This window comes from Diceros bicornis, chromosome 23 (genome assembly GCF_020826845.1).
Source record: "Diceros bicornis minor isolate mBicDic1 chromosome 23, mDicBic1.mat.cur, whole genome shotgun sequence".
Classification (NCBI taxonomy): Eukaryota; Metazoa; Chordata; class Mammalia; order Perissodactyla; family Rhinocerotidae; genus Diceros; species Diceros bicornis.
In genome coordinates this window covers 709,267-727,532 of record NC_080762.1, presented here as the reverse complement: position 1 = coordinate 727,532, position 18,266 = coordinate 709,267, and the positions used below count along the sequence as shown (strand labels likewise).

Genomic DNA, 18,266 nt, shown 5'->3' with positions numbered 1-18,266 from the left:
GCCCAAAGTCAAACGCCCTCTGGGTGTCTCACCATCTCAGCCTGAGCGTGTCCACACCTGAACTCACGCTCCCCGCTGGCAAACCCTTCTCCTCCGCTCTTCTTTAACGGGGAGGACGGAGCCACCACTCTCCCATTTTCCCAAACAAGAGACCTGAAGTCACCCCATTTGCTACCACGCCAACCGGTGAGTGAATCTCACGCTTCTGCTCCCTGAATACCTCCGGCTGCGTTTCCTCTGTTCCCGTCCACCTGCCGCCGGGCGGGGCCGGGGGCGGGGCGGGGCGGTGGGCGGGGCTCACGGAGGGGGCGGGGCGGTGGGCGGGGCGGGCCGGGGCCTCGGCGGGGACGCGCGCGGTCGGGAGCGGGCGTGAGTCGCCGCCGGCCGGAGCGACTAGCTCAGCGTCCGCCTGGGCGCAGGCCGGGCCTCGCGCGCTGCCCTCGCTGTGGACGGCCGGGCCTGCGGAGCTCAGGATGGAAGAGATCCTGCGGAGGCTGCAGAAGGAGGCGTCCGGGAGCAAGTCGAAAGGCATCAGGGAGAGCTGCGCCTGGGCCCTGGGTAAGCGCGCGGGCGCCTGCGGGCCGGGCCGGGCCGGGCGGCCCTCCGGGGGCGCTGCGCAGCGGCATCGCACCTGGTGCGTTTCGCGCAGCTGCTCGGGGAACTGACTGGGGGCGTCGTGGTCCGAGCGGTGCCGTCACCGCCTCCCGGCGCCCCTTCTCCAGACCCCAGGGGGGCGGTCCCTCCTCCCTTAGGCACGACGACCCCCCCAGACACGATCACCTCCTCAGACACGACCCCCCCAGACACTACCACTCCCCCAGGCACGACCCCCCCTCAGACACGACCCCCCCTCAGACACGACGCCCCCAGACACCACCACTCCCTCAGGCACGACCCCCCCCAGCACGACCCCCCCTCAGACACCACCACCCCAGACACCACCACTCCCCCAGGCACGACTCCCCCAGGCACGACCCCCCCCTCAGACACGACCCCCCCAGACACGATCACGCCCTCAGACACGACCCCCCCAGGCACGATCCCCCCAGGCACGACCCCCCCTCAGACACGACCACCCAAGACACCACCACTCCCCCAGGCACGACTCCCCCAGGCACGACCCCCCCCTGACACGACCCCCCCTCAGACACGACCACTCCCTCAGACACGACCCCCCAGGCACGACCCCCGCCTCAGACACGACCACCCCCTCAGACACGACCCCCCAGGCACGACCCCCCCAGGCACGACCCCCCCTCAGACACGACCACCCAAGACACCACCACTCCCCCAGGCACGACCCCCCCCCAGGCACGACCCCCGCCTCAGACATGACCACCCCCTCAGGCACGACCACCCCTCAGGCACGATCCCCCCTCAGACACGACCCCCCGCCCAGACACGACCCCCCTCAGACACGACCCCCCCCTCAGACACGACCCCCCAGGCACGACCCCCCCTCAGGCACGATCCCCCCTCAGACACGACGCCCCCAGACACGACCCCCCATCAGACACGACCCCCCCTCAGACACGACCCCCCCAGACACGACCCCCCCCTCAGACACGACCCCCCCAGACACGACCCCCCCCTCAGACACGACCCCCCAGGCACGACCCCCCCTTAGGCACGATCCCCCCTCAGACACGACCCCCTCAGACACGACCCCCCCAGACACGACCCCCCCTCAGACACAACCCCTCCAGACACGACCCCCCCTCAGACACGACCCCCCCAGGCACGACCCCCCCTCAGGCACGATCCCCCCTCAGACACGACCCCCTCAGACACGACCCCCCCAGACACGACCCCCCCTCAGACACGACCCCCCCAGACACGACCCCCCCTCAGACACGATCCCCCCTCAGACACGACGCCCCCAGACACGACCCCCCCTCAGACACAACCCCCCCAGACACGACCCCCCTCAGACACAACCCCCCCAGACACGACCCCCCCTCAGACACGATCCCCCCTCAGACACGACCCCCTCAGACACGACCCCCCCAGACACGACCCACCCTCAGACACGACCCCCCCAGACACGATCCCCCCTCAGACACGATCCCCCCTCAGACACGACCCCCTCAGACACGACCCCCCCTCAGACACAACCCCCCCAGACACGACCCCCCCCAGACACGACCCCCCCAGACCCACCGGGGGCTGGCGGACACGGGTCCTGATGAGGGAAGGGGAAGCATCGGCCGGATCCGGCCGGTGCGTGGGCGGGTGGCACCGGGAAGGAGCGGCTCCTTGGTGTGACGTTCCTGGTGGGCCCGCGTGTGAAGCGTCGGCGTTCGTGGCTGCTGCTCGGGAGGAAGAACATAAGGTGCGACGGCGTTCCTCGGCCTCAGACGGCGGCCTCCTGGGGTGCGAGCTGTGGGAGCGCTGAAGTGAGCTCGGGCGGGCAGAGGGGTGTGAACACCCCTCTGACTCGGGGGCCGAGCTCAGCGGGGAGAAGACCGACCGCCATTCCAGCACGGCGGGAATCCGGGCCGCCAGCGGGGCGCGCCTGGGGGAGCAGGGGCGACGTGGCGCTCTGAACAGCGAGGCCCGGGAGAAGGCGGGCGCGCCCGGGCCCCGGCCGTGCCCAGGCCGCGGGTGCTTCCTCAGTTGCCGCCCCGTGAAAAGACAAAACTGAATCCCTCTCTCTCTCCGCCCAAACAGTCGGTGCTTGTCGGGACCCCGAGCTGTGGCTCAGCCTGAGGAGAGCGCAGAGCCGTTAGCGGGCTTTCCGCCAAGGGCAGAGTTCCGCTGGTGTTTCAGGGGACTGTCCCCGTTTAGGTCTGAATTCTCGTGTGTCTGAGTGTGTGTGTACAGGCAATCACAGCAACATCCTTTTTTTAAATTTTTACCTGTGCGCATCATCACAGAGTTGTCTAGCATATTTTCTAGGAAGTTTGTCTTGTAGGCAGAAGCAGGACTTGACCATTTTAGTTTACTGTTAAAGAAAAACATACGTAAGTGAGCAGCTAGGCTCTTAAAGCCACAGAACTGTTTTTGCATTGCCATTGTCATCCAGCGGAGAGATTCAGAGCCGGATTCCCGAGTGCTTCTAATGAAGGGTCACAGGTGGCTGTGAGCCCGACCTCACTCCAAACGTGCTTTCCTTGGAGTCATTATTGCTGTCAGTTAAGCAGATTTAGATAATAGGGAGAAGAGTAATCTAGTATTTTTAACGTTTGAATTCTGATACTCAGCATCTTGTTAAATCAAACTGCAACGTTGCTGAGTTTCCATCCTTGAAGCTACCTGGGAGGCTCAGAGCTGAGACGGGTAGATTATCTGGGTGGAGCCTGGAGTCCAGCCTGACTCTAAGAAGTTGGTGGGATTCCTTTCCCAGTGGTGGTTCTCTAGTTAGCAAGAGGAGACATAAGTGCATGAAATAGTTAAATAACAATATGGGGCATTCATTGTGTGGTTGGAATGAGTAAACGAGGAAAACAGATCCAAGAAGAGGGGATGAATGTGGCGTCAGGGGTGTGGGGGGGAAATTGGTGTGAGCTGGTGGGGCTTTTGAAGTAGATTTGACTTGAAGAATGGGTAGGCTGTGGGTTCCTTCTTGTCTTTGCTTTTTTATTAGCATACATTTATTAAGACCTCCCCTGTGCTGAGCAGTGGAGATATAAGGATGAGTAAGATACTTCCTCCCTGTAGGATTTTGTTAGAAAGGCATGTTGGAGGGAGAATGCAGCATAAACAAAGGCATGGAGACATGGTTTCCTGTTCTCTTTCCCACTTCAGTCCATTTTCCACTGTTCCGTCAATTTTTTTTACTATAAAACACTTTTCACTCCTGAACCCCTGTAAGTTCTTTACAGATTAAAGTGCGAATTTCTTAGAATGCTCTTCAGAATCAAGCCCCAGCCTTCTTTCTTATCGCCCCCCAACCAAGGGCTCAACAGTCTAGTGGCAGTCGGCTGTAGCCCTTTCCTGAGCATGTTGTGCACTGCACACTTCTCTGCCTTTGCTCATGCTAGTCCTTCTGCCAAGAATTCCCTTTCCAGACTCCTCAAGGGCCGACTCACATAGGAAGCACCCCTGAGCTCCTCAGTCAAATCATTTGCTCCTCTGGCTTCAGAGCCCTGCTCTCACAGCTCTCTCAGAGCATCTGCTGCTCTGCATGATAGATGGTTGTGTGCACAGCTACTCTTCTAGGGGCAGGATAACTGAGAAATATGTTGGCTTGACGAGACCAAAGCTAATTCAAGCTGACTTAAGCAAAACAGAATTTGTTCACTCTATTAACTAAATATCCCTTGGAAGGCTAGCTGTGGGTTGAGTTTGGTTCAGGAATTATACACTGTTTCAAGGACCTTGCTCTGCCGTTTGTGGGCTGACTGACATGCTCTGCATGTGCCTCCACAGCTTTGGCCTTGTGACTCACCACATTTAGACCATCTCCTGAGAAAGAGGCATCAGCACACTTAGACCATCTCAGGAGAGAAGGATCATCTCCTACTCGGACCACTGTAGGCGAGAGGGGTCACTGTGACATTTAGACCGTCATAGGAGAGAGGAGTCGTCTCCTTCTAAAACCGTTGTAGGCTAGAGGGGTCATCTCCACGCTTAGGCCATTACAGGAGACAGGGGTCTTCTCCCACTTGGACCATCATGGGAGAGAGGAGTCACCAAGACATTAGACCATCTCAGGAGAGTGGGACTCTTCCAGTCACTCCTATATTGTCCTTGGTTTTGCTTGTTCTCGCTTGACCTGATGGGTCATGTGTGTATACTTGAACCAGTTCTCTGACCAAGGGATGGAATGGGCTAACTGGCTTAGGCCTAGGCCACAAATCCTGGGGTCAGGGAAGGATGATTTCCTCTGAACAGAATTTGGGTGCTGCTTCAGAAGGCAGGGGAGTGGATGCCAGTCAACCAAAACAACAAATGCCGACAGCGTGGACTTGAGCTCCTTGGGCATGGGGGCTGCAGCTTATACTTCCTTGTGGCTTCTGTACCTACAATATGAGAGGCAGATGTTCAATAAATAAATATTTAAATAAATAAATAAATAAATAAATAAGGGAGCATCAGCTTGTGGAGAGCCGGAAAGAGTGCATTCTCCTTCAGGAACTGGCAGTCCCGGGGGCTTGTGGGCTATGAATGGCAAGATGGAGTGGAACGGCAGAACGTTACAAATGGAAGGGACCACGGCCTCATTTAGAAACTCTTAGTATTTCAGATAGATCAGGGGACTCATGTAGAATGGATTTGGAAAACGAAGGAGAGGGGAAAGAAAATTAGAGGCTGGAACGCCAGGTGGAAAAGAAGGATAGTCTGTCCGACAACTACCCTTCTTTCTATCTTCCCACCGCTTCTCCTTCCAGCTGCAATTGCTGTGACCTTCACAGCCCGACTTCCTAGAAACTTCTGAGAAAGTGTCTGTACTGATTAGGGCATTGACCCGCATCCAGAGTTGAATATAAACCCCTCTGTCTGGTGAGGAAAACTGCCATGATTTGGTTGCTTGGTGTCAGAACCTCCCCAGGAGGAGTGGCAGCAACTTGTCCTGGACACCGGCCCTGCCGTGCTGACCCGCAAGGCCTGTGAGCTGCTCCCTGCACCTGGATCTCAGGGCTTCATCTTCTTGTTATCCTGTCTCATCTTAAGGACTGTCCTCAGTCCTTCCACTTCCTCCCTTGGCCTTGTGGCCACACCACCACTGACCCTACTGATCCCATCTTTCTGTTTTGTGGGTTACCCGGCTTACACCCACTGTTCGCCCCATTGGCTACACAGGCCCGGATCCTGTCATCATGTTTTGGCCTGTTCTTCCTCCTGAATCTCAGGGACACAGCTGGTGTCTATTGTTCCCTCTGATCTCTAGGCAGGGTGGGGAGAGATTTTTCTCCTTCCCCAGTGAAAATGGTTCAGATTGACAGGGCTTGTTAGCTCTAAGCAGTGAAGAGAGGCATCAATACAGTTTGGAATGAAAAACTGGAGACAAGTTGGAGCTATTGAAATAGAACAGTTTTTTTTTTGGAGAGAGTAGGGAGATTTTCATTATCTCTACAATTGGAGGCAGTAATAGTGTGAATAATCCACTGCAATGGGCAAGTATTGAACATCCAGGTTGAATTAATGAGATTTAAAGGTGAGCCTCCCAATCAGTACCCTTAACTATAGTGTGATTAAAAAGAAGTTCAAGCTTCCCTCTCATAAATGTGTGCGAGAATAGTGAGATGTGGCCTAAAGTGCTTCGTGAACTTGAAAGTCTCTCACAAATGTAAGTTTTTATTTAAGGGTATTGAAACTGTATTGTCAAGGAAACAGCTTTCCTTTCTCTATTTTGTTGCAAGAACATAGAACGTTAGCCAGTTATAACTGGATTGAATGGGCATTCTGGTTCAGGTTAGGAATTTAACTATTAATTCTGTGTGTCTATAGGGAAATACATCCTAATTTTTAACCTTCCCCAGGGAAGTCTCTGGGGCTATCAAGGGAGAAGGGTTTTTAAGTATGGATGATTTGCATGCAGAGAATTGAGAATTGATTAATGTATAATTATAGGAATTTCTGGGGAAAAAAGAAACTAACAGTGAAATTATGTACAGATCCTCATTCTTTTCGTATTTATTTTTCACTTTGTAATTTTCCTTTTGCAGAAACCCTGGGTGGTGTGGATACCATTGTTAAGATCCCCCCACACTTGCTGAGGTAAGGAGACAAGTTGTTTAATACAGTGGAAGTGAAAAATGCCGGCTGTGTTTTCCTGAAAGCCTGGATGACCTCGTTGGTTTATAGCATTTTACTGTGAAGGACGGCTTTTTTGCATCCATGAACTGGGGTATTTCATGAGGTTAGCATGATGGGAACCTGATTTCCACCTGTTTTTGGAGAGAGTGAAGTCAGTGATCCAAAGGAAACAGCTGTAGGAGTCAGGGGTGAAAGGATAAAATTAGTCAGGTTGACAAATGACCATAACCTAAGTGAAGATGTGGCCAGTGGACAAGATCTTCCACTGCAGATTCGGAAATGGCACCCCCGCTAGGGGGATGCAGCCCTACGCCATGTGGGCTGGACGTAAGCTCTTACTGGCCCCTTGGCAGGACACCATCTCACAGCTCTGCAGCCGCATGCAGCAGCCCTGAGACAGTGAACCAGTTTCCCCACCTTCCTCACCTGTCCCCATCCTTCTCTTCCCCCTCATCCTGAGAGAAATACATGCCCTTTGTGGAAAATTTGGAAAGAACAAATAAGGAAGTATTCCATAATGACACCACCTAGGGATAACCACTGAAAACAGTTTAATAGATTTTCTTAACAGATTTTTTCCACACACATATGTATTTACAAATTAATATGAAATTTTATTTACAAGTTTGTTTTCTGCTTTTGTTTTAGTCAACATCATATGAAGAACATATTCCAATGTCAATATATGTTCTTCAAATTAAAATATTGTATATTCTTCTGTTATACAGCTGCTATAATATAATTTAGTAGTTTTCTTATTATTATTTGGATTATCTCTAGATTTTTCTTTGAGATAATTAAAAATTTTGAACTTACAGTCTTTTGTTGAATATAGTGTCTATACTGTCAGGACACTATGATTTATTAGGTATTTTTTTTCTTTTCAAGTAGATTGGACAAGAATTGTGTTTCTGTCTTTTTAAAAAATTTATTCTGGAGCCGGCCCAGTGGCGTAGAGGTTAAGTTCATGCGCTCTGCTTCGGTGGCCCAGGGCTCGCAGGTTTGGCTCCCAGGTGCACACCAACACACCGCTTGTCAAGCCATGCTGTGACAGCATCCCATATAAAATAGAGGAAGATGGGCACAGATGTTAGCCCAGGGCCAATCTTCCTCAGCAAAAAGAGGAGGATTGGCAACGAATGTTAGCTCAGGGCTAATCTTCCTCACACACGCAAAAAAGAAAAATAAAAAATTTATTCCTTTTCGTGTAGTATCTGCTACAGGCTGATATATTGAGGGGAATTCATGTATTAATCAAACCAAGTGTACTTTTGTATGTGTAATGCTCCTAAATGGACAGAATGTCTGGCAGCAGCGTTGTTGCCTAGAAGAGGGGAGTTCAGCGGGGGAGATGGGAAGACTCCAAGAGGTATGAAGGCATGGGTGGATCAAGGGAGACCATTTCCTGGTCCCTGACTTCCTGGTGCCCTTCCTAAGACTGGTTTGCTTCAAAACTAGTTTGCTATGTCTGCTTTTCCATCTCACCTTTTACAGTCAAAGGAAGAGCACGGCTGTTGCCCGTCCCATCCTGAATCTGACTGTGGTGTGTGGTCCTAGGTGCAAAAATCTCTTCCCACCAACAAAAGCCTGTGAAAATGTTAGTGTCTGGGTTGGTAAAGGGGGTGAATATAATGACCAGGGCAGACATCTTTCTGCAGGTTAGTTTTTACTTCTTGGCTTTCAGCAAAATTGAAGGAGGACTTATAAGTCCTCCTATCCTATAAGTTATAAGATAATAGACAAAAATGTTTTTGATAAGTCTTTATTCTTTTCTTATTTATGTAAAAGTTTCTTACTGCTTATATCTATGAAAATGAAAAAAAAAAGGTATGGAATTGATGATAAACCCCACCTTGTCATAGCAATAGGGAATACTCATCCATAGGTGTATGAACTAATTGAGAAAAATAAATAAGCCCTATCCATTTCTTTAGAAATGCATTTCTAGTAAAATTATACTTTCCATGTTAACTATATTAACATTCTTATAAGTAATTATTAATGTTGTTTGGATCACTTGTGTGCATTAGTAATGATAGCTCAAACCAGAAGAAAATGGAACACATTTAAGCCTTATGGCCACAGGAAATTAAAAAAAAAATAACTTTATACTCATTTTTGTTACAGAGAAATATACTAGGGAGATTAATAAAAGCCTCTCAAGTGTTAAAACATATTATATTGAGGGAAAATTCTCGGGGGAAGTGGAATGGAAATATGAGTTCAAGGAGAAAAGAGAACAATGCAGCCTTTTTTACTGTTAAAGGGGAATTTGTTCATGTATTTTTTGATGGCGTTTGTTCATGTAGTTTTCAAATTGGTGTAATATTTAATTTCTTTAGATACATTTAAATGAGTGATATGTTTTAATTAAAAATTTTAATAATTCCAATATGCCAGAATTATAGCCTTGGCAATTAATTAAAATTATGGTGAAGAGATTTAAATGTCAACTTAAAATGTGTGAGAAAATTTTAAAAATTTCTTAGTGGCTATATGAACAAAAATGTTTGATGACACTGGTCTAAAGGTTGTTTCTCAATCCAAAGGGTTGTTGAACCTACATTGAGACTTTTTGTGGTTTTGGGTCTGTGACAAAAGGTCTGCCTTCAGTGTTAGGGGCCAGAAGGTGACGATGATACCAGAATAGATTCCTGGTGCACTGGTTGGGAATATTCGTCAAAAAACAGATGGCATTTTCCAACTCTTGGTGTGTGTGGCCAGAAGAGTTGGAGAAAATACAGTGTTAATGGGCCTAAGGACATAGGTTTGGTTTCTCCTTTAGCCATTTAGCTTTATTTTCTCCACGATCTGGAGATTTACCCCAGAGCCAACTAGCCATCTTGTACAAGCCATGGGAGGTAGTCACAGAATTGGTGGGAAGGATGCAAGATGAGGAGCTGTGTGTGGATATGTGTAGGTGTCTTTACATATCTTCACCATTATTAGAAATATAATTCAGAATGTTCATCCTAATGGTGAAGAGCAGAGGATGTCATCCTTGTGTACAAAGGAATATGCATTATTGTATTCCAGGGGTGCCATGAGGTCTGTCAGGCATTCTGTGCAGAGGACTCAACCATGTGGACGAGACATAGCAGATGGAGCTGTGCACTCAGAGGTTTTACTCTGGGGGAGGAGAATGAAGACATATATAGCTGGAAAATACTGTTATGTGGTAGCAAGTGTACATTTATTGTAGAATTTTATACATATAAGGAGGTTTCAGTTTGTGATTTGCGATAGTGGGGAGCCTTTGAAAGCCTCTTTTAGGGGATAGGAATAAGCCATAATTAGAACAAAAAAGAGTTACTGAATCAATATAGTCTGGCTTACTCTTGCCCTCTGTTGTCACGGAGGGATATAATGAGGAAACGTACCGTATGGGCTTCCCCCTTGTTGTGGATCAGCCTTCCTTTATCCCTCGATTCAGGAACCAGAGAGTACTTTCTGTCCAGTCCTTATGTTTAACGTGGCATCTTCCACGTTGTTTGAGCACCTGCTCAAAAGAACCTAGTCCCTGTGTTTGTCTGCTCACAAGAAAGAATTTGGGTATGTTAATTATTTTTCTTCAATTATACTTATATTTTAATTATTTTTTCTTCATTTATACTTATATTTAGTATATGGAAAAGAAACCAGGTTCATAAACTATTTCTTGCATTCTCTTGATTTTGTATTCAGATTCAGTTCCATTTCTGTTACATAATCACCTGGAAGTGGCTATTTGCAGATTTTTTGTTGTTGCAGGTTTTGGAAAGGGCTCTAGGGAAAAATTCAAATGTCAGATACTTTTGCTGTGCTATTTTTCTTATTTTTTCTTTTGCCATTGATTGCTTTTCATGTTAAATATATTAACATTCTGATAAATAATTACTAATATTGTTTTCATCAGTGTATACATTGGTAATGATAGCTCAAATCAGAAGAAAATTGAAACCTTGAGAGACCTATAGTTGTATTATCTTTTTTTTTTTTTTGCCATTGGTTGCTCTGAGGACTTCTTGTACAAACTAAAGTCCAGATGTCACATGAGTGATTTCAGTGACTCTAGTGACTGCATTCAGTCATGCATAGGGCATTCTGGGGAGAAACCCAGGATAAAACACTTCAGATGGAATTAAGGAGTGGTCAGAGGCATTGCTTATCTCTGCCCGGGCTCTTCCATGGAGCAGATGCCCACTCTTATTGTTGATACGGTGAGCAGCTTTAGCAACAGGGACAGGAATTCATGCGGAGTGCCCAGCGAGACTCTGTGTCAGGGGTGGAGGAAGGCCCACGGAGCCGTCCTGGGCAATGGTTCCTGAACTGGTTAGTAGACAGTTGGGTGAACATCTTTCCACCTGCCTGCCCTGTGTCTTGTTTTGGTCTTGGGAGTGAGTTTTAACCGTCCTTATCTTGCTCCAGGAGGAGCCTGTACCCCCACTGTCTTTGCTCCTCTTTTCCTTCTTAAACTTCAGGCCTCACACACGTCTTCACAGGGTTGAAGACAACCTCTGAATTAGTGAGGCCATAACGGTGTCCCTCACTCAGGAGGCCGTCGGTAGCTCAGGCTCTGCCTTAGATGGGGGCTGCCATTTCCATGTCCTCCTTGTTTTACAAGCACAAGGCAACTCAGGATGCTCCCTAATAGTGACAGATTTGGTAAAATATCTCCACCAAGACAAGCTGCCACTCACAGTCACTGACTCCATCGTTCGCACTGGTTCTTCAACCAAGTGATAAATGAGACCTGGAAGTTACTGATAAGAACTATTAGTAGCAATAACATGAAGTGTTTTCCATTCTCTGACATCCTTCTATTTACCCTCTCACCTGTGGTTTGGGAATCAAGTGATGTAACCAAAATAACCTAGTCATTTATGGGCTTTTCGGAGCTGATGTGTGTGTTTTGTGAGGCTGTCACCAGGCTTCCCTGGCAGGGAGCCCTGGGCTGAAGCCCACCTGGAGGTACCACAGCTTCTGTAATGTTTAGCTTCTTGCCAGTTGGCACCTCAGCTGTCCTCCCCGAAGCCCCTGTCCTTGTGGTGGCGTGGTTCTGATGGTGCCCAGTTCTGTCTGATCATTTTTCTCTCTGAAATGATGAAGAGCCTGTATTTTATCCAACCCTATTTGTTAAAAGGAAGAGGGCCTGTGCCTCTTCTGTGGACCTCTCAGTACCTTCTCAGTTGTTTGCAGTCCCTGGCTCTTCCAGATCGCTCTTGACCTCCTGGCGTGTTCCCAGGGAATCTTCTGCTTCTGAGTCTCGGTTGGAGTGGTCAATCCCTCCACTGGCATCTGAGCCAGAACGCCGTGCCCATTCTCCTCTCCAGTGGATTTGGAACTCCAGGTTCTGGCTGTGGGTCTGGACGCCCTCACAGCTGCACATAAATCTGCAGGGAGGGTGCTTTCCAGCCCGTGTCAAAGCCCAGAGACCCTCAGCCTCCACCTCTTTGGATGTCCTGGCCGAGCTGCCGCCTCTCTGACTCACTACTCCATCATCCCTGTCAGGTTTCCGGTGGTTCCCTCCCCCAGGACCGGAACCAGGGTGAGGCACGTGAGGCCACATCATGCAAGGACAGGGCCAGATCCTGTCTTCGTGTGAGATTTTGATATTTTGTTCATCGTGGAATTTTTACATTAATTTCGAGTGTGGCATTAGAATATCATTTATCTCGATGGCTGAGTTTTTTAGTGCTCCGTTAAATTTTGTGCCCAAGACCAGTGCCTCCCTCCCTCACCTGAGCTCCGGCCCTGCACTCCCATCTTGGCAGAAAGTTCTCACAGCCTCCGAGGTGCCCACTCAGGGCAGGCTTCATTCCACCTCCTCCAGACCCGCAGATTGCTGTGCACTAGGACCTTGGCTTCTGTCCTGCTCTGAGCAGAACCTCAGTGGCGTATGCCATCAGGGAGCAGCTCTTTCCCACAACTAGGGCCACATTTGGTAAGTCCCACTCCCAGACCCTCACCCACAGGCACCAGGGTTCTACTGGAGGTACCACCCACCCTCCCAGCCTCCTCCTGGCCCAGCTCACAAGTCGACATAAGAGCACACTTGTTATGAGGCCTCTTCCTTCTGCATGCCGAAGCTTGGACCAGAGTTGCAGATCTGGAGGTGTTTGGTTAGCAGTCCAGTGCTCCCCATTAGGTGGGGCACTGAAATACTAGGGGGACATTTTCTGAGCTCTCTTCGTCAAGAGTTTCTGCCGTGTGTCTCAGGACAGGCAGCCTTTCTCACTTGCTCATCCTGCTTATCCTTGAAGACTGAACTGAGTTTGGAGAAGTGACCTTCTCTCTTCTGTGTCCTCACTGTAGCTTTACTTAATCCTGCCAAGGCTCTTCTCCATCAGGATGGCAGTTGTTTAAGGGTTCTGTTCTTAGGCGCCATCCTCAAGGGGTTCATACATATAAATTATTTGTCTTCGCATCCCCGGGTTCAGTGCCCTGTCCATGTTTGTAGGGCAAAACTGCTTCTCCAAACTCTGCATCACACGTCCCGGGGAACCTATGCCTTCCTCTCCTAGAGTCTTGGAAAACGTAGTATTTGGAAGAGTCCATGGCAAATGGAATCTCAACTTTTGCAAGAGAACTTCTAATATCTCACTGACTGAAAGGGTAGATCCCAAGAGTAGACCCAGAAGCCCTGTACCCACTCCACTGACCTCAGCTAGTATAGCCTTAAATCCCTCACCTTCTACTCAACCAGAGCCCTGACAAGCCTGATGTGTATTGGATCAGGGGTGGGAGTAGGTGGTAGTTATTGAGACCCTGATTAATGTTCTATGTCAAAGGACATTGAATATACAGGGGTTTCAGCTTCACTAGGTTCCCATGCTGAGTCCATGGCCCACCTGGAAGACATGCCCTGCCCTGCTCGACCCCTAACGTGAACTTGCCTGGTGTATCTCTGTTCTAAAGGACAAAGAACCTCCACCCCGTGCTGCTGCAGTCCTGGATTTTCCTTCTCTTAGCCCAGGTTACTTACGACAGGACTGGTCCAGATGAGATAAAACTGTCAAGGGAATCCTCGAGATGCCTTATTAATAAGGCAGCCGTTGGCAGCAAAGCTCTGGCTGGCATTCCTCAGTGCCCCTATTGGGAAGAGCCCAGCCGTCACTCTAGCCATGGCCCAACTGCCATTTTGCTTACCTTCTCTGTGGTTCTTCAGAGCCACCTGTAGCCTCATTACCCATTGCTCTTCTGCCAGTTGTAGTTCCTGAAAGTGTCTGACAGCCCTTCTTCCCATTTGTCCTTGTATGTGTCCCTCTCCCCTCTCCTGTCCCTCCCGGCTGAGCCTCTGCCCAGCCCTCTGCTTCCTTTTGCCTGCCTGGTCCAGACACTTCTTTCAGCCCAGACGCTGACGTGTTCCCCCTTGTCTTGATTTGGAGACCTGCTGATTTCTCACCAGGGTGGGAGCACATTCATCAGCACTTATACTTGCAGAAAACCATCCATAATAGCATCCCATTCTTTATACGGTTTTATTTTAATTGCTTTTCTGCTGCTTTTATCTATTTTAGTGCTTTAATTCTGTGCTTTAAACCCTGGAGCAGCTTCTACAGGATGTGCAAATTTTTTGTTTGTTCTTTAGTTGACTAAACATGTCCACGTTAACTGGGAAGGACTATGTGTGACTTAAAATGGATGAGGGCAGCAGATACCTCAGTAGCGGTTTTTGGCATCAGTTTCCATCGCATTGTTATTTCTGCCTTCCCTGGAGAAGTGTCCTGGAGAAGTGCTGAGCTTCCTTTGGTGCCTCCTGCTGTCAAGAGGAGGAAATGGAGGAGGCCAGTGGAGAGCCCCCAGCTTGTGCTAACTGAGTGGAGGTGTCAGCGTACGTGTAGACGGGCATTTCTGATGAGGCTCCCGCGTTGTTCCAGGGGAGCTGCAGGCATCTCGCTTCTCCTGCACTTAAACTCATCCTGAGGTCTCATCTCGTGCTGGTTTCTGCCTTTCCTCCCTGCTATAGCCGACTTCCTTTGCAGAAGCACACAAATGTAAGTTTTGGCTCTGTTGATCTTTTGCTGGTTCTGCACCAAGAAAAAAAAAAAAAAGAATAGGAGATGTAAGACACTTTGGTGGGTCTAAGCCTGGCTCATTTTCAGTCTTAGAGAATTCTTTATCTCAGGGAGCCATGAAAGGAAATATGGAGGGAGACATTGTCAGCCTTGTGGGGTCAGTGGGGACCATTTAAGTGAACAAGGACTTGCCCTGGACTGTTCCAGTTTCCTGAGATCAGGCTTGCCCTAAACGGGTGAGCAGAACGATGTTTCCATCTTGGCCACAAAAACCCGTCTTCAAGGACAAAGGGGCCTGTGGAGAAGCCTGAGCCGTGCGGATGCTGAAATCCACGTTAAGCATCAAGGTGCCCTGGAGGTCTCGGTTCTCTGTTTCCTTTCCCTGCTGCTGTGGAAGATAAAGAGTGTTCCTGTCACCTTTTAACATAGCATAAGTAACAATACCAGACCATTTCCTAACTTACAAACAGCTTCTTCTGTGTGTTATCTGCCAGCCCGTAAGCCAATCCTGATGGTTTTCATGTTCTATTCCCTTTGATGAGGAAGACCTACAATTAGCTCTCAATTATAAGGCTTCTCCTTGTTAATAGCCCCTGACCTAAAAGCATTCTAAGTGATGCAGTCAATTGGAGAAGTGCATAGCCCACCCCAGCTAGGATGTAGGGTGTTCGGCTTGAGGGATGTTTTGGGATGTGAGCAAGACATTCATGTTCAAAACCCATCCGTGGCCATTCATCCTTCCTTTGTGACAAGTAGTTGATGTCTTTATTTTATAGCACTTGGCTCTAAATGGATGTGTTAGAAGGAAACATAACCCCATTTTGAAAAGGTATAACAGTCCAGTCATGAATTTTCTTTCTTAGGCCTCTTTTTTCTTTTTGAATGGAATAAAGGTAGGGTTTTTGCTGCGTGTGTTATTCTGTGCATGGCTTTCATAAATAAACTGTGCTTTACAGGCAATTTAGGTCCAAATTTCCTGTTTTAATTTCAAAGTTATTTATTATTTATATTGATGGGTTATAAAAATGGATTCCAGGAGGTGGGTAGGGACCTGAGCTCATTGATTCAGTGACGTAAACGGTCCAGGCAGGTGTTCATATCTCCTTTTTCACCCTCTAGGACTTGTCTACTGGGGAAGGCGTGGTGCAAACTCTAGAATCATATTTAGTTTCTTTGGACATCTTTTTTTATTAAATATTCTATATTTTTGTTGTATTTTTACTTTACTGCACATTTACGTGCAGTTGAACTGTTTATAAATCGGTGGGGTTATGTAACTGCACAATGACCAGATGTATCTTTTTCAAGTTAAGTCCAGTAAATTTGACACAGGAGACAGCCCTTACCCTGTTTAATGTCCAGTACTCTGTTATAGTTCGATGCTTCTTAGCATGCTTAACAACCTGATGATTCACATTTTCCCAACTAAATTTGGGAAACATTATGATGTAAGTTAACATTTTTAAACATTTACTGTGTGGCAGGGACTCTCTTAGGTGCTATACATGCTGGTCCCTGCAGCCCTTCCGAGTGGCAGGGGAAACTGAGGCTTGGAGAGCCTCCTGAGGCGGCCCGAGGATCGGACACAGAGTCCACCTTCTTACCCATCAGGGAGTGGTACCTTTCCCATTATTAATTTAACACAGAAGCTTATTTTTTCTTATTTGTAATTTATGTGAAAAGCTGAGATCTGTGAAGTTAATTTCATGCAGTAAGTTATTTGATGACGTGCCATTATTGAAAAGAACTCTTGGGAAATCTGCTCTGTTTGGCCCCCACTCATTCACGAGTGCAGCTTACTCATGTAGGGGCAGGATCACCTGGTATTGAAACAGCTTTAAATGCAATTTCCAAGGAGCCAGAGCTGTGAAAAGGGAGATTTCCTATATTCAGACTGAGGGGGAGCCATGAATTATTAGAGCTCTCCAGATTGGTGCCTGTACGTGGCTTTCCCAGGAAATGACCGCAATTGACTTTTCCTCTCTGTAAGGCTGAAGGAGACCTTAAGATAAGACCCTAGGTTGGAATTGACGTGAATACCCACTGGGGAAGCCTGAAGAATTATGTCATTAACTAACTAACCCTCACCTCTCCGGACTGCTGCTCACTTGGCTGAGGGAAAAGGTGGTTTCTTCAGGGGTTCAGATGAGCAAACCTGCAGAGTTACCTAGAGAAGACTTAGTGTAGGGCTTGTTTTAGGCCTAAACTGAAGGAATGCGTCCAGAACAGATCACTTTCCGAGTGGGAGCAGACCTGGGCTAATTTTTAATTTAATGAAGTCTTGAGAGAACTGTTGTATTTCAAAGATTTTTCTTCCCCCTGAAACTGTAACTTCTCCATTGCTTGCTTTATTTTGTAAGCCCCATTTTGTTTTTCTATATTTACCAGCTGGGAGAAAAACTCTTCAAAGACAAAAGGGGTTTTGTATCTTATTTCAGAGACTGTTGGAAGCGAATCAGCCAGGAACTGTGTCCCGCTGATTGTGGGTTGTTGGGAAAGGGCAGAGGGAGGGGCTGGACACAGGCTGCCCAGGTGGAGCTGGGGAGGACTGCTGTATTCACCTGCAGGCTTTTAGCTCCTCCTTGGGAGTAAAGCTGGATGTGGCAGACAAGGCTAGTACCATGACATTTGCTGAAAGGGGGGAGGGGAGCACTGTGTGTTTCAGAGAGAGTAAAAATATAGATGTCATTCAGAGTCAATAGGATGTTTGATTAAGAAAGAAAACTATTGTTAGTTTAAGGTGTGTGCGCCCAAGCCTGCAGTACAGTGGACGCCTTTATAAATATTTGTTCGCTGTGACTGCCTTGCAGCTCTCAGTCTTGAATGCCGACACCTCTGTCAGAGGCGTCTGGAGCTGTGATCGGTGGTCGGGAGACAGTGTTAGGTGGATCTGGGCTCTGGTGGAGGAGCCAGTGGCAGGGGGCAGGTGTCAGAGCCAAGCAGACACTGTTCTGCATGCTGGGAACACCGTGGGGACAAGACACAAACTCTGCCCTCCAAGAGCCCAGCACTTGCTGAGGGGAAAGTACACAGATAATCGTAAGGCACTAGGTCCTGGTTGTCCCACGTGTGACCATCGGGACCCTGTGAGCTTCTGTAAATGGAGATGGACACTAAAGGTCGTGGGGTGCCTCTGTTTCCCCAGTGTGAGCATTGACCAACCAGTAGTAGAGGCAGGAGAGACAGATCTGGAGACCCCATTGCAGGCCCCAGAGGGCGACGTGGTCTTCCCCAAGGGCTCAGCATGCCTGCATGCTGCCCTCTGTCCAGGAGAAGAGCCTCCATTTTACCTCCTCTGTCCTTCGTGTCTCCTCAGCGTCCTAGCAGGAGAGCAGCGTCCAGCCCACAGGGCTTACCTCAAGTCCCTCCATGGTACTGACACATTTTTTTTTCAACTTTATAGAGATATAATTGACATATAACATTGTGTAGGTTTAAGATGTACAACAAGGTGATTTGATATGTGTATATGTTGTGAAAGGATTACCACAGTAAGGTTAGTTAACGTGTCCATCCCCTCACGTAGTTATCATTTTGTGTGTGTGTGTGTGTGTGTGTGCAGTGAGA

At 48.6% G+C, this 18,266-nt stretch overlaps 1 protein-coding gene across 5 annotated transcripts in view; it reads left to right on the top strand.

Annotated features, from left to right (window-relative positions):
* The first annotated feature begins 407 nt into the window (after positions 1 to 407).
* ARFGEF3 (ARFGEF family member 3) overlaps positions 408 to 18,266 on the top strand; it is a 158,050-nt gene continuing 140,191 nt past the window's right edge. For all 5 annotated transcript variants that reach the window (XM_058566189.1, XM_058566187.1, XM_058566186.1 and 2 more), the window contains exons 1-2: positions 408 to 558; positions 6,612 to 6,663. In XM_058566189.1, the coding sequence (XP_058422172.1) occupies positions 474 to 558; positions 6,612 to 6,663 (137 nt within the window). In that variant the 5' untranslated portion in view covers positions 408 to 473. The remainder of the gene's footprint in view (positions 559 to 6,611; positions 6,664 to 18,266) is intronic.